The sequence below is a fragment of the Xenopus laevis genome, chromosome 3L (genome assembly GCF_017654675.1).
Source record: "Xenopus laevis strain J_2021 chromosome 3L, Xenopus_laevis_v10.1, whole genome shotgun sequence".
NCBI lineage: Eukaryota > Metazoa > Chordata > Amphibia > Anura > Pipidae > Xenopus > Xenopus laevis.
The window spans coordinates 97,101,987-97,118,729 of record NC_054375.1 but is presented as its reverse complement, the minus strand read 5'-3'; the positions used below and the strand labels follow the sequence as shown (position 1 = coordinate 97,118,729).

Below are 16,743 nucleotides of genomic sequence, written 5' to 3'. Positions count from 1 at the left end.
GAATTCAACAAAACACTCTCTATGACCCCTCTATAGAATGTAACAAGAATAGGATGGTTGGTTTGCCTTCCTCAGCTTCCGCAAGAAATAGAGAAGTTTTTGCACTTTGCTGATAAGTGAGGAGGAATTAAAGTAGCAAGCGAGCTCTCTGAGATATACACTCCATGGAGTTTAAAATTACTGACTTTCTCAACAACAGAGCATTTATATGGAGTCCCTGTGTACTGGGACTTACTAAAATCAACAATAGTCTCTTTTGTTTTATCAACGTTAAGAGACAGATTGTTTTCAGTACACTAGGTTACCAGCTGTTTAACCTCCTATTGGTATGCTAACTCATTGTTATCGTTAATCAGACCAATCAGTCATTTTATCAGCAAATGTAGTATGAACAGAACTGAGCAACACAGTCCTGTGTCTTTAATGTTAAAAGTTAAGGCGGGAGCACACAACACTGGGGGCGAACCAGTGCTCAATAAAATTCAGTTGCACAAGGATATAGTTAAACCAAGTTCTTTAAGCTTAATGATCAACTTCTGTGGAATGATTATATAAAAAGCAGAACTAAAATCAATAAACGGTATTCGTACATAAGAATTCTTGCTGTCCAAATGTGAAAGAATGATGGAGGGCTGTGGAAATTGAGGAAGGTGCACCTTCCTGAAGACAGCACAAGTGTTGATGCCGAAACGTTGAAAATAAACCACTTAGTGTGTTTTTTTGTTATGTTTATGCATTAAACCCTTTTTACCAGCACCCAGGTTGATGCCAGTTAGGTTTTGAGTGCACCAGATTGGGATATTTAAATATATATATATATATATATATATATATATATATATATATATATATATATATATATATATATATATATATATATATATATATATATATATATATATATATATATATATATATATCTCCTCCATGACTTTTACCACACAGCCCAGCCTATCAGCTTGGAACGTAGTCAATCTATCAAGCTGAATATCAGAGTCCAGAATATTTTGTGTAACCATGTTTCACCAAACAAAAATGTATTATAAATGCATATCCAACATTTTGGCCCACGTTAGGGCCTTTATTAAGTTTGCAAGTGAATCAGTGCTTACTTAAATACTTTAATCCCCCATAAGAAATGTCGCCAAACACTGTCATATTCATCTGTGTACAAAATATATTTCTCACCACGTCACCGTTGAGCAAGTTTAATTATATATATCTATGACTTTTATAATTTCATTATTGCCATAACGTGATAATGGGTAGTTCTCTTAACTTGCCAGAAGATGGAGCACTAGAATAGAATATGCTGTTCATTAAAGACAGCATTTTCATACTATTATGTTACTGGTGTGTTTTCTATTTTCCACCAGACCAAGCATTTACGCATAGTAAATAAGTTTTATTGTCTTATTAGAAAGAAACATCAAATCAGACATTTAAGTATTGTAACCCAAATATAAAGTATTGAACAGGAATTTTGAGCTGTGTCTGGTAAAGCTGTGGTGAAACAAATTTAGTCACATAAGGTGTATGGGATGAACAGAAAACTAAAGCCTCAATTTTTTTTTTTTTTTTCTTTACTTAAAAACGTACCAGTAACACCATGACACTCTTCTTCCTCTTCATGTTAAGTTATAAGATCCCTCCCCATTGTAAATAATATTCAGCAAAATCAAAGTGCTGATCGAGATGGAGCAGCTGTGAACTGTGCATCAGCACTCATAGCCATTGCCCTTCTCTCTCAAACTTTTTATTTGATTAGTCACATTTGGGATAAATAAAATTGCATCAATTGTGAGCAAAGACTTATTGCATTCTGTTGTCCATGGCTTTAAAATCAGGAGTTTGACTTAGCTAAACTGTTAGGATTTAACCACATTTGAATCTTCCAATACATACTAGGATTCAACTGAACCAGATCACAGAATCGATTCAATCCTATCATATAGATACATGCATGAAATTGAAATGAACGGGATGTCGGCTCTATGGGCTAAATGTAGGGCACAATGAAACTATTCAAGTTGATCTTTTACCTGTGAATTGAGTTACCACCTTTAAAAAAATTAAAATGGCCCGGAACCCGTGGTGGTGGCAATGTAGATGGAAGGAGTGTTGTGTGGAGAGTTGATTGGATAAGAATCCAGTAATATACTTAGCGGCCCATTTATTAAACTCTCTAAAACCATGAGTTATTTAAAGATCCAAATTTTAAAAAAAAAAGTGAACGATCCAAAGAAAAAAAAAAACTTAAAACCTCAAGATATTTGGGCAATTACAAGTGAAAAACAAGAAAAATCCAAAAACCACTAAGTCTGAAAAGTCCAATACTATCGGCACAGTTCCCACCGACTTCTATGGGACCTTGACTGCCATTACTTAGTTTAATTTTTCAAATTGTTAGGGTTTTAGAGAAAAATTTTTTTTTTTAAAAAAAAAAAAAAGGCATGTCCAAATGATTGTAAATAGGCCCCTTTAAGTCTCTTAAGTGGGTGGGCCAGGGACAAAACATTAGTAAATTACATATTTACTTTAGCTTCAGTCCCTGGCTGGTTTCCTGGCCACGGATTATTTTATTTGTATCTCCAAAAGGTTATATTTTGCAGGGCTGTTTTATAACTCAATGTTGCAGGCTTTTATGGAGATGGCAGCCATAGCCAAAGAGAAATGCTTAGAGACCCAGCAAATGCATGGGGCTTCAAGAATAGGCGACCATGACTTATTTTAGTGAATGTAAGAAACACGTCAGCCCCCACAAGCTTTAGGGGGCCAGTTCCTACGGAGATAATGTGTATACAGCCTAAATCATGAACTGCCAGCTATCACCCATGCAAATGATTTTATGGCTTAGATTCTTCAGGCTGGAACAATACAAATGTATTTTATTTCCTGCAATAATATATAGCGTGACTGTAGGATTTAGATGAAACAACATTTCAAAAGATAATTTATTTGAGTCTTTCAACAAACCGTATTCAAATTAATGAAAAAACGTTCTAAATGATTTGTGTATATATACACATACAATTATCTTAATTATTAATATATAGGTTGCTTAAAATACACTCATGGAATACTGCTCTCTATGGTAAGTTATACATGGTCAGGTGAAACCAAACTACTATATCAGACAAGCTCCTTCCAGAAGTGACTTAATATGAGCCTGTATATTTTAGACTATAACACACAGCCCACCCTCCCCGATTTCAAAGCTCCAACTGTCAGCATCAGGCATTTGCTTGTCAAATTGGTTCATGTCTGACTTGTTCCTTGGGACATACATCCATGTCCATCCAACAGTTGACAATTGGAGAAAAGAGGTGAACGATCCATATAATCCTGCTGTAAGCCATGCTTAAAGTCATAATATTTTACATTATTCTAAAATTAAAAAAAAAGTCAACTAGAATTCATTATCCAAGCCATCCGACCCCGGTTTGCCAACTTTCTCCATCACCCTCTGAATTTTGTCACAGAAGCAATCCAGGTTCTAATGATCTTATTTCAGATCCTGCATTGTTGGTTGAAAAGGGAAGCCATTTGTGCTTTTGTGTGCACATTAGAAAACGTAGTCACAAGCCTTTCACCACAGGCCCATCTGAAGTCTGAATCGCGTCACACCTTGGAGGTGTTTTCTTCCACACCGGCAGCTACTGTGTATGCAACATTCCTGTTATCACTGGGCTTTCTGCTGCTGTAACAACATGGATTTGTGTTAGAAAGGTCAGTCCTACAGAGCGCCAACATTTTTAGCAAATTCAATACAGACTTTTGTAAACTGTTATATACATCCAAAATTACTGACCACCTGCTGCAGTCTATAAAGGCCTGTCAAAAAAGGGCCAAAAGCATTGGAATATAGCCCCCAGCTCAAAAGGGCACCTATATCAAGTCCAAAGATAAATTCCAAAACATCCTTTCAAAGTTTAAAAAAAATATTCTTTATTTAGCATAAATATTAAGTAGGCATACAGACCAATTGATGCTCTGCCTTACACGTTTGTGCCCACCGGCACTTATTCATAGGCATTACTGTTGTTACATTTGGTCAAAAAATTTATACCCCAGGATATCCCTCCCCAAACATTAAAACCAATCATGTGTTGCCACCTCACATCTACTCTTAAAGCAACATACACATACTCCTCAATTTGGTCATATTAACATTATTTTTCTGCCTATACTCTAACATCACAACATTTTTACAATAGATATATTAGGGTACCCGATTCAAACAATTTGGCATAGCAATCACTGCCATAATTTAAGCATGTTACATCAAATTCGTAGTTTAAACCAAGTGGCAAACGGGTATGGGCAGGGCTTTTAGCAAAAAGAGAATTATTATATTATATTATTAGGAAATAAAACCTGACCTAGACTATATGGCAGTGATTGCTATGCAAAATTATTTGAATCGAAATGTTGTGATGTTACAGAGTATAGGCAGAAAAATAATGTTAATATGACCAAATTGAGGAATATGTGTATGTTGCTTTAAGAGTAGACGTGAGGTGGCAACACGTGATTGGTTTTAATGTTTGGCGAGGGATCTCCTGGGGTATAAATTTTGTGACCAAATCGAATAACAGTAATGCCTATGAATAAGTGCCGGTGGGCACGAAACGCGTAAGGCGGAGCATCAGTTGGTCTGTATGCCTACTTTTTAATATTTATGCTAAATAAAGAATTTTTTTTTTTTTAAACTTTGAAAGAATGTTTTGGAATATATCTTTGGACTTGATTTTGTAAACTGTTGCCTGAGACTGCCATACAATTCCTTATTGTCTACCATAGGCCTTCAGATGTTCTGTAATCTCATTACTAGATGTTTTAGGGGAGCCTTGGTCTAGTAGTGTAGTGTAACATCACTTTTGTCTTTACTTGTCAGTATATTATATATGGACCTGTCCTAAGCATCTTATCATTTGGTCAGTGTTTTTTTGTATGTTTTTAAATATTAGACTTTCTAGTATTTCACGGACCCATACAAATAAAACACTTACATTTTATTGCTATTCTCTCCATAGCAGCAATAGGTTTTTAACATGGAGAGTGAGACACCATAAAGTATAAATATCTGTAATTGCCACACACAGGTATTCAATACATGTACATTCCATGGCCTTACTTTTCAAATGCATAGATTTTCAAAAACAGGACAATGTAGCCACAGATCTATGGTTATAACATTTCTAAAGCACCATAGTCAATGTGGAGTTCAGAAGGTGGTCCTCACTGTTTAACAACAACCACCACATCTCTTAAAGGGTGGTTCCTATTTGCCTGGCAGCAATATCTTGGTATCTCCACAGCCATTATACATTTTGTATGGAACAAAACATAGGGATTTTGAGGACTATTCCAAAGCTAATTAAGTTCTATCTTACCTTCTCTTTGTACGAATCAGCAAGCACGTAAATGCCATAATCACCAGTACTGCAAGCAAACAGGCTAATGCAATTGTGAGAACCAAACCTACAGGACACAAATAAGTATGTCAGACTCTTTGCAGACAAGGGTTGTACATTGTCTTACAAGCCCTGGTACCAGAAACTCCATGCCCACTTCACCCACCTTCGCGAAAAGAGACAGACACCAGTCTCTCTCCATGTGACTGCAATTGTCTGTAGTTATTGGTCATCTCCACTGGTTCAGAGCTATTGCTATCAGTGCAGTATAAGGCAGTCTCCAGGGCGATCAGCTGAAAATCAGAGAATTGAGACATTCCTTAAAAGCATGATGCAGATTATTTGCACAACTTTATCATAGCATAAGTAATTACACGCGGTTTAAAAATACTACATGGTTTTTTTAATAAATTTTTTTTTTTTGAATCCTTATATGAAGCTTTCTATTCAGTATAAGTAATGCTAAGAAGAGCTGGTGAGGGCTCAGATTTCCTTTGATACCATAGAAAGAGTTACATTCTTTCCTAGAATACATAAAAAGGGCTTGTGTTGCCGAAGCCTCAAACTTTTTTAATGTTGACAATACAGAAATGCCTAGATACATGCAATGCACAAAGTGCAGCTAGAAGTTCTTCCACTCACTTGCTCCTCAGATATAATCACAGGATTCCGGAAGACAGTCCACAGCACACTTGGGTAACAAGGTGGGGTTGTTAGAGAGCCCTCGTAACGGTAATACTCATCAAGTCTCTCAGGGAGAAGTTCTCGTACACCAAATCCTGCAATCTGAATTTTTTGGTCTATATGGGATCAGACAAGCCGTGAAAGAGATGTTTTAGCTGGTTCTAAAGACAATCACTTTTGTTCAGAAAAGTACTACAGGTATGCTAAATTAGTTATTAAAAGGAGTAACCTCCAGTACCCTGAAACAGGTCTAAAAATCAGAAGGACATGCAATTTGGAGCAGCCCATTTGCAGAATGCCCAGTGACTGTTTAGGGTCAGGGCACACGCTCAGATTCAGGGGGATTAGTCGCCCGGCAACAAATCTCTTCTTCGAGCGACTAATCTCCCGAACTGCCTCCCGCCAGCTAGAATGTTTTCCAAAGTCGCCTCACGAGGAAACTTCAGGCGACTTCAGAAAACAAAGCACTCCCAAGTGCCATCCCACCGGCGATTTACATTCTAGCTGGCGGGAGGCAGTTCAGGGAGATAAGTCGACCCGAAAAGGAGGTCGACCCGAAAAGGAGGAGATTTGTCACCGGGCGACTAATCTCCCTGAATTGGAGCGTGTGCCCTGACCTTAGGTGTCTGCAGGAAGATTCTATTGTAGAACATGCAAAGAATCACCTTTGGTAACTAGACCAATAGAGGTTCTGCAACATGAAACCTATTTCTTATAGCAAGTTCAGCAATGCATAATAGCCCTCAGTTGAAGGACAAGAGATTATAATAAACAGTCCTATGGTCTCTAGAAACAGAAACTTACTTTTGAATCTGATATTTTGAATCTGAGAGATAATTTTTTCAAATGTTGGATTGAAAGAGCCAACCTAAGGAGAAATAGAACATGTATCATGAAGGGGACCATGAACAACAGTACCTTGCATTGTATAATATGCTACAGATCCTAGATGCCCTCAATCACTTGTTTTTAGATTGATGGTGGGCAAAGATACTCAACAGTATTTTTGCCCACTAGTGGGTAGGCATGCCGCATGAAAAATTTGCTCTGCTACAGATTGCTGTTAAGAGTAGGATTATAAAAGAATGCATCACTGGTCACACATTTTATTTTTGCTACAGAAGTAGCTTAGCCAATTATCCTCAGTCTAGGTCTTTCAGTTTTAATTATATTTATGCGAGAAAGAGGTGTAGGCAAGCCGTGTAGAAGGTAAGTAAGCTTTCACTGGCAAAGGGATATCAGATGGTTATCTACTAGTAATATTCAAATATGAGTACTCTTAGCCTCCCCATGGATTAGAGATTATGTTGCTAGCAGCCTGGTATAGTGTTCAACTGAAAAGAAAGCCCTTGGGCAGACCTCAGTGTAAGTCTCATACCATATTTGTCTGTGAATGAAGTAGAGCATGATCCCTTCCTCAAAATTGTACTTACCCGACACCCTTTCAGCAGAAAACCACAACTGCCACGGGTTCTTCTAGCGAGCACCACAGATTGAACCTCTTCCTGCTTCTTCAGTTTTTAAATTTCCCAGGGCAGACGCATGCACAGTAGAGAGAAATGGCCGGCTTTTTCGTTAAAGTTTGGCCTTTTGCTCTCCTGCGCATTCACAGCCGTGAGAAGACCCGAAGAAGCAGGAAGAGGACGCTCTGTGGTGCTCACTAGAAGAACCCCGGGACGGTTCCGCTGATAGGAGCACCGACCTAGGGTGTCAGGTAAGTAAAAGTAGTCACTTGGGGGTGCCTTACTTTTGACACCCCCAAGTAGAAAATGGTATTCCTTCTCCTATAAGGGATCCTTTTCTTTAAACCTTAAATCTGCTAAAAAATAATTTAAACATCAACCCAATAGAATTGTTTTACAACCAAAATGTAATCTGTGGAGGATAGCCTTCTGGATAAAGGATTTTCCGACAAGTACTTTAAGGTAAAACACAAAATATTCTGTTATACTTAAGACAAAGCCACAAGCTAGTATGCACCCTTGAGCTCTTGTCAATACTATGCATGGTATTGTATGAAGAATAAAATACTGTTCAAGTTAATTCAGCACTGCATGGGTCATATTTAAGGTAACACAGCACAAAGGATATTCAGTGTATTTTTCATGACATCATTTTACCTCTATCAGAATTCCCAGTACTGCCAGTCCATCCGATTCCTTCATGGCAGTGGAGAGGTCAGCGTACTTATCTGAATTGTAGTGGACAACATGCACCTGAAAAAGACAGGATTATACTGAGCATGAGGGGAAAAATGGATGGACACTTACACCCTGAATAACTTCTCTGCCAGCATTGCAGAAAATACTTAATGCCATATGCCACCGGACTGTTCCTGACAGAACACGATATTAGGTATTTGGCTTTATAAGCCGGAAAACCATTAATGTAGCAAACCCATAAAAACTTAAATAGACATGGCCTGTTGAACTGGATATGGTAGATACTGTACATATACACACACACATATATACATATACATACACACCGTACATACTGTAATACAGCCCCAAACCATAACATTTCCACCACTATGCTGTACAGTTGGCATCATGTTCTTATGATTAAATATCTTTGCCTTTCACTAAACATGTCTTCTGGTAGTGTGTCCAAATAACTATCTTTGCCTCCTCTGTCCAGAGCAAAATGTTCCAGAAGTCCTGGACTTTGTTTTAAGGTATATGAGCAAACAGCAAACACACATACCTTGTAGATATAATTTGTGCAGCCACTGATAACAAATACATGCATTTGGTGAGGGCTAGCTGGAGGTCCTATAATAAAAATTCTTAAGTTCTTGGAGTCTTAATTTCAGCATATTTAATTCTGCTCTTCAACTGAACTTGGTGGGCCCACCTAGCCTGGGCAAGTTGGCAGTTCCCAGACACCTTTAACCTTCTTTTTTCCCCCTAAAGGTTACACAGAGCTCTTTCAATCTAGGAAACAGCACCATACTTTGTCTTATTAAAATCCTTTATTTTTTGCTTTTGGGCATCACAGTAACGTTTCAGGCCATGTGGCCTTTTATCAAGCTTTTTATCTTTCAATCTCGCCATGGTGATACCACACACCAACATCAAAGAACAAACAATGTAATGTCTGAGGTTTAAAAGACAGGTTCCTCCAAGATCTTGGCCAATTGCATTTGCACCTAATCTGGTGCACCGCTTTCTAATTTTAGGTATTTGAACTAGGGATATATGTAGGATTGTTCTTTTTCCACATGCAACTTTACACTGTGGACTAAATGGTGCAAAATATGTTATAATACCTATAATTATCAAAATGAATAGCAAATATCTGTATGTTGAAAAAGTCTTGCCATGGGGTATGATTTTTTTGTACTTTTTCACATAACTGTATTGGTATCATATCAGCTTTACACAATGGGAAAACAAGCTCTCTCACAAACACAGTCATGCACTCACTCGCTCCCCCCCACCACAAAAACGTCTTACATTTTTGGGTTTTAAATTACCTCTCCTGCAAATCTTTTGCCTTCAATGCAGTGTTCAGATCCTTTTGGAGTGCTTTTTTGTCCCCAGTGCAAATGAAGTTGGGAGGCAGTATAGTGAAAAGGCTCGATTTCTATTTTCATGGTGGGAACCAGTGACATTTGTACTAAAAAAAAAATAATATAATACAGACAGTTTGTAGGTGGGAATAGAGACAATACAGCTATGTACTGATGCCAGAAACAGCCTCCTACCTGTGTGTCCATTGTTGGACAGTGTGAAAGAGTCTGTAGAGGACACGTTATAGCCACTCAGTTTAATAGGCTGCAGCGTGGAATCATATTGTAGGATATTTTGGTGAAAATCAACAGGTGATTGATAGACTCCACCACAGAATTCATAGTTTTTTGGCCAGCTTTCCTCACCTTTGGATCCTGTTAGGAAGAACAGAGTGATGCATGGTATACCCAGGCCCGGACTGGCAATCTGTGGGTTCTGGCAAATGCCAGAGGGGCTGCTATAAGGTCCCATAGAAAGTCGGTATTTAGTGGGCTGGTGAGGGCTGTTTGGGCCTGTGTGTGGGCTGATTGGGCCTCTGTGTACCTAAAATGCCAGGGCCTATTTTAATTCTCAGTCCGGACCTGCTACCACCCATTCCACCAATATCATTAACCTGACTCAATTTTAGTAGAAGGGAACCAAGTGTATTTTCTAAACAAAATCACATGAACGTTCAGTGATGGCTAATGCATAAGGGATATTTGTACTTATTTAAAGTAGATAGCTAGAAAGTTGAAATTGCGTACGTCTATTAACAAATTAAGTATCTTTTACTGTAGATCATAGAGAACAAGCAGTTTGTTTGTGACAAAGGCTCCACTGTCCTATTATGAATGGCATTCTCAAGAGCATGAAACTAAAGCAATTCTTTGGAAAACAAATCATTTCATTAAAATATTCTGTGTTGCATTTATAAATCACAAATCTGCACATAAGCATATCTATGCATCCCCGTTTGTAATAATACTATATTTGTATTTCAAACATTGCATGGTTTAAGAATGCTTGTATGGGAAGTGATTAGGGATGGGCGAATTTGACCCGTTTCGTTGACGCCCATTAAAGTGTATGGGCGTCAAAAAAAATTGTCACACGGCGAAATTGTTTTGACACGCGTCTTTTTTTTGACGCACGCCGCCATACAAGTCCATGGGCGTAATTTTTTCTGCGAAACGAGGCAAAAAAATTCACCCATCCCTAGAAGTGATTATGTTTTACAGAGGCTCCCTTTGGCATAGATAGGTAATATGTTAGATTCTCCCATGTTGCATAGATCAGGGGTCTGCAACCACCGGGCTACGGACCGGTGACAGGTCACATGGAACTGGGCCGCCTCTGGTCCCAGCTGTAGTCTATAAGGGTAGAACTCGACGGTGCGGCTGGAGCCGACACGTTGCCATGCGATGAAGCGCATGCGACGTGTCAGATGTCCTAAAGACACAGGAAGTGAAGCAGAAATCACAGGTAAGAACTACATTTATCCGACTGTCGCATGAAAATGCTGCATCTTCATCAGTCGGATAAATGTAGTTCTTACTTGCGATTTCTCCTTCACTTCCTGTATCTTCAGGACATCCGACACGTCACATGCGTTTAATTGCATGGCGACGTGTCAGCTCGATCCGCACTGTATACCCAAATAGCTGCAAAAGCAATGAAAAAGGCCATAATCACCTGCAATCCCAGCTCAGGAAGCTTTCCGCTGATTTCATACGGATAAGCCTGAAATGCACCCACGAATCTAAATCCAACCCCCAGTCTTGCTTGAAACTGGTCAGTTGTGCAAAAAAAGATTGGTGGTCTGCTGGCATAGATAGGCCTGAAAGGTAGATATATATACACCATTCTTTCATATTTAGGGTTATACTGTAAATCTGAAGCCGAGTGAAAAAATGATATCCTTTAAATTCAATAAAATAAAAAAACTATTTATTTTAAACTAAACTGCAACAATAATTTTTCTTTTTTTTTGCCAAGATGCTTTTCGGCCATTTCCGAATATATAGGGCTATTTGACAAACTTTTTTGTTTGTATTACATGCTCATCAATATTGTGGCATAAATATATTCAATATGCCAGCTATGATCTGTCAACAAGATTTAGTATTAAAGGGGTTGTTCACCTTTTGAATTAACTTTTATTATGATGTAGAAAGTGATATTCAGAGCCAATTTGCAATTGGTTTTCATTGTTTGTGGATTTAAGATATTTTATTTTGCAGCTCTCCGGTTTGCAAGTTCAGCAATCTGGTTGCTAAAGTACAAATTACTCTAGCAACCAGTCGGTGGTTTGAATGAGAGACTGGAATATGAATAGGAGGAGAGGCCCTGAATAGAAAAAGTAGCAAAAAGTAGCCTTATAGAGCATTTGTTTTTTTAAATGGGGTCAGTTGAAAGACCAATTGAAAAGTTGCTTCGATTTGACTGTTCTAGAACGTACTAAAAGTTAACGTAAAGGTGCACCACCCCTTTAAGTAACAAGAAGAGAATGTTTAGGAAACACTATGGTAGTTTATTCAACATTAAAGTTAGCAACATTGTTCAGATTAAGGAGAGAGGTATCCCCCCTCCCCCCAAAAAAAATAATCCCAGACTGACAGCTGCATTAAAATGCATAAGATTTTGGTGAGATTAAATGCAAAGGAGCCCAGTGAAGCCCTAATTGATAGGCAGTATACATGTATGTTAGTGTGGCAGATCATCTTTCCAAAGTTTTAAAAGTAAAGTAAATCTGTTTTACAGCATATTGAACATATCTGGACTTCTGGAGGCAGTCAAATCCACTGAGGTTTTAGCATCACTGTAATCTTCCAAAGACCTGCTTATTGCATGGGTCAATTAAAAAAAAAAAAAAAAAAAGCCTATGGCACTACTATTAATTTAAAAATTCTTATAACCAACAGAAAAAAAAAAATAATACCAAGACAACTAGGCAAATCCTCCCGCGAAAAAAGACAATATGGAAAGATAGCAATAAATATATACGTGTACACAGCCTGCAAGCAAGGTTTTACTATGTAACTATGTTATGAATGTGATTTGAATACAAGATAACCCCCCCCCCGTGTAGTGTAATATATAACTTTTATAGGCAACAATATACCCACGTTCAAAGGTTCATTTTACAACAAACTGTTAGAATACATCAAGGAAACAAATACTTGTAACAAAAAAAAGTGGGAAAAAAATGAAGATTTTCAGGTATGATCAGTCAGGAACTTATAAACAATGTGAACTTAAGAAGGTCAGTGCTGTGGGTCTATAACCGTTACTATCATGTGAACTGTACTTAGAGAACTGCCTAGCTCTGACACTGGTCAGTTCTTTCCAGAAACAAACTAGTACCTTGCTTGCCGGATGCTAAAAACATTAGGTTTCATTTAAATGTATTAAATTTGCAATGATTACAAGATCGCCATAAACACAGGAATTCCTATTTTTCTATTAGATAAAACAAACAATGCTAGAATGGAAGGACTTTAATCAGGCAAGCAGTACTTATATATTTTCAACTAGCTTATTGGGTTTTTATAGACTTTCCTTGTGACCCACAGATATTTGATATTTTATTGGGACTTGTTTAGCAAGAAGTGAAGAATACTGGCACACACCAGTACAAGTATGTGTCACTTACATCTTCTAAAATCACTACCAATTTATGCATTTGTGCCAAGATATTTGGACAGCTCTCTAAATTTTTTGGATATGGAAAACCTAAACTTTAGGACTGCACCATTAGTTGGAGTATCATTAGATGTGGTCTTGGTGGTATATAGTCATCAAATCACATTCAAAGTATACTAAACATGCCAAATGAACTTCGCTATGAATTGGAATACGTTCTGATACATTTACTATGAATCAGCTGCCTATGTTTAAACAAAATAAGGCCGGCACAATGATTAACCAGAGGCATAATCCTGCACCAACCTGTTCTTGTCCAATTATTTATTAGACTATAAAACTAAAGGTGGTATACAGGTATGGGGCCAGTTATCCAGAATGTTCGGGACCTGGGGTTTTTAAAATAATGGATCTTTGCCTAACTTGGAAATTCAAACCTTAGGTCTACTAAAAACCTTTAAAACATGAAATAAACTCAATAGGCTTCTTTTGCTTCCAATAAGAATTAATTATATCTTTATATAAAAAGTACAAGGTACAGTTTTATTATTACAGAGAAAAAAGGAAATTTGTCAAAAAATGTTTTGGATTATTGATAAAATGGAGTCTATGGGAATATGATCTGTTAATTTGGAGCTTTCTGGATAACGGGTTTCTGGATAATGGATCCTATACCTGTATTAAGCTCTACCAGCAGATCACAGCAACCCAACATGTATCTCTAATTGATCAGGCTGTAACTCCCACTGGTGCAGATACTTGTGCGAATAATGTGCTATTTGTCAATATTAAGTGTGACATGAATGTTTAGCTGCAAGTGGGGTGCACAAACTTTAGCAGTGTAGGGGGCCTCCTTTTAATAAACTTAATGCATTGGGTATATGACCACAAGTGTTACATTTTCATAGAAAATGCTACTTTGTTGAAAGCAGGTTGTGTTGCTTTTAAATGACCATTCCCTATTAAAACGGAGACAATACATGGATACTAGGGTACCACACAGTAAATCCATCAGATACATCAGTAAATGCAAGCCGCAGACTACAAGGGTTTGCAATTAACTAAAGATAATACAGCCCATTGATAAAACACTTCCCATTTGCACCACTGCAACAAGCTTAACACAGCACCTGCTCCCATATTGCATGTTCCACCAACATAGGTGAAACGTTATATTTAGTATCCCACTTGCATTCAGTGTGATCTTGTGGGTACCAGCAACATAGAAAGAATGGCCTCTGTTAAAGGAACAGTAACACCAAAAAATAAGTGTTTTAAGGTAATGCAAATATAATGTACAATTGTGCTGCACTTGTAAAACTGGCATCTTTACTCCAGAAGCACAACAATAGTTAATACAAACAAGTTACTGTGCAGCCATTCAAAGCTGAATAAAAGGCACAGGATATGAAGCAGATAACAGATTAGCTCTGTATTATACAGAAAGTATCTGTTATCTACTGTATAACCTGTGCTTGAATGGCTGCCCCATGGCTACACAGCAACTTGTTTATATAAACTATAGACATGTTTCTGAAGCAAACACACAGCTTTTACCAGTGCAAGGCAAAACTACTTTATATTATCATTCCTTTAAAACACTTTTTTTTGGTGATACTGCAATTAGTCCCGACTCGATTATTGGAACATTCTGATTATGAAATTTAAAAAGGACAGGTACCTGCAATGCATTAAAGGTACCACTAGTTAAAACGTTAAAAATACATATTTTAAGCTAATTGCTTAGAATAAAAATCACTTTTGGATGTAGTTTCCTCCTAAAGTGATATTAACACTGAAAGAGTCAGTGAAAGGTATCTATGTATAGCAATTACTTACATAGCATTACTTATCTGCAGCTCTGTGCACTAAACATAACAGAGGTGAACAATACAATAATACACAAACATGAAAATATGGCATTTAAAATCTCACAGATATTTGGAATATAAAAGTGCTAAACAAGCAGTTACTTACTACCATTTAGTGAATCTGGGCAAATGTGTTTATGCATTAACATCTATTGGGGAATGCAATAAGTCAGTAACGGGAAAACTATTCACAATGCAAAAAGTTATAGCTTTTGCGAACCCAGAAACGGTTTAGCAACCACATATGACAGTGGAAGACAGTTTGCAATAACAGTTTAAGGAACAATATTACATTGCGAGATGTGGATTTTTATTCTTATTGGCGTGAATTGTTTTTCTCTTTGTGACTTTAATTACATTCCCCCATATGATAATCTTTCAGATGGGATTTGTAATGCAAAAAAGTGGCTGTTTTATACAAGACCAAAGTAGAGCAAACTTTAAAATAATACTCATGTGATTGTGTATATTCACACATACATACACTCTGGTACACACCTTTATACACTACAGTTGGTTCACATTGATCCCTTAATTCATTCATATATTTCTCATGTATAGTTAAGACATAGGCAAAATCACACACTACTTATTCCACTCTTTCACCTCCCCAACAAAATGCATCTTTACACACTTACCAGAGTACCCCCAGCTGTGACCTGTAAGAAAAAAAAATATTTTTAATATTCCCCATTCCAAGAGTCCAGGTAAATATAGAGAGAAAAAGATGTTATTAGAGGCAGCTGACAACCTTATTCTGAGCAAGAGTCTGGAAAATAGATTATAAATGCAATATCCTAAAAACTTACTCTAGAACAATCAGCTGCACACTTCTGTCGTTTTCTACCTGGCTTTTTGTCAATAGTAATTTGCAACTAAATAACTAGCACAGTAAGTGTTTCTTTGCAGCCCTTTAATACTGGCTATCATGGGAACATTAGCACATAGTCTATTGCTCCAACAGGTTACTTGTGATATAAATGGGCTCTTACCTGGAGAGGCTGCCTGGCCAGATGGTAGAGCTAAGAGAGCAAGAAACAGAAGATACATAGCTCTAGTGAAACTGTATCACAATGTTCTCCTCTTGTTTTCCCTGGTACACACAGAGGCAACACATCGAGCTGCTCAGTTTCAAAGAGACAGCCCAGATCCTCCCCGCACCAATAACACAGCCCAACCTGTTACTTGGGACTAGCCAGGACCCCTCCCCACTACAAACCCCCACCCAGTAGCACAGGTGACTGATTACACCTGGGAGCTGAGCTACTGAGAATTTAGGAAGGAGAATAATTATTATTGTGCTCTGGTTTACCTAATAGCAATGTTATATACAGAATATATATCCCACATTAATAACTATACTGGTGACGTAAAGTGTTTCTAAATCTAACATTTAGTTCGGAAAGTTTTTACCTACTGCTTCATAACAAAAGAACAAATATTCTGTGTTGCAACTTTCGTAAAGGAAAATATACCTATTAGTTGAGAAATATTTGCTTTTCAATATGGCCTGTGCTGACAGTTTTGCTGTAGCTGGCTACTTGTACATAACATAGGGGCATGTTCCTTGAAAAAAAATAGATGTTTTCTGTTATTGTGAGCATATTTATGAAAAAAATGGGTTAAAAACTG

At 37.5% G+C, this 16,743-nt stretch overlaps 1 protein-coding gene across 2 annotated transcripts; it reads right to left on the bottom strand.

Annotated features, from left to right (window-relative positions):
* Window positions 1-2,940: 2,940 nt before the first annotated feature.
* Window positions 2,941-16,316, bottom strand: ca12.L (carbonic anhydrase XII L homeolog). 2 transcript variants are annotated; one of them, XM_018250520.2, is made up of 10 exons: window positions 16,104-16,316; window positions 15,750-15,770; window positions 9,811-9,990; window positions 9,580-9,722; window positions 8,222-8,317; window positions 6,906-6,969; window positions 6,060-6,217; window positions 5,584-5,710; window positions 5,397-5,484; window positions 2,941-3,697 (listed from the first exon to the last, which is right to left on the bottom strand). In XM_018250520.2, exons 1-10 carry the CDS (start codon window positions 16,159-16,161, stop codon window positions 3,622-3,624), a joined length of 1,011 nt encoding a protein of 336 aa, XP_018106009.1. In that variant the 5' UTR covers window positions 16,162-16,316; the 3' UTR covers window positions 2,941-3,621.
* Window positions 16,317-16,743: the final 427 nt, after the last annotated feature.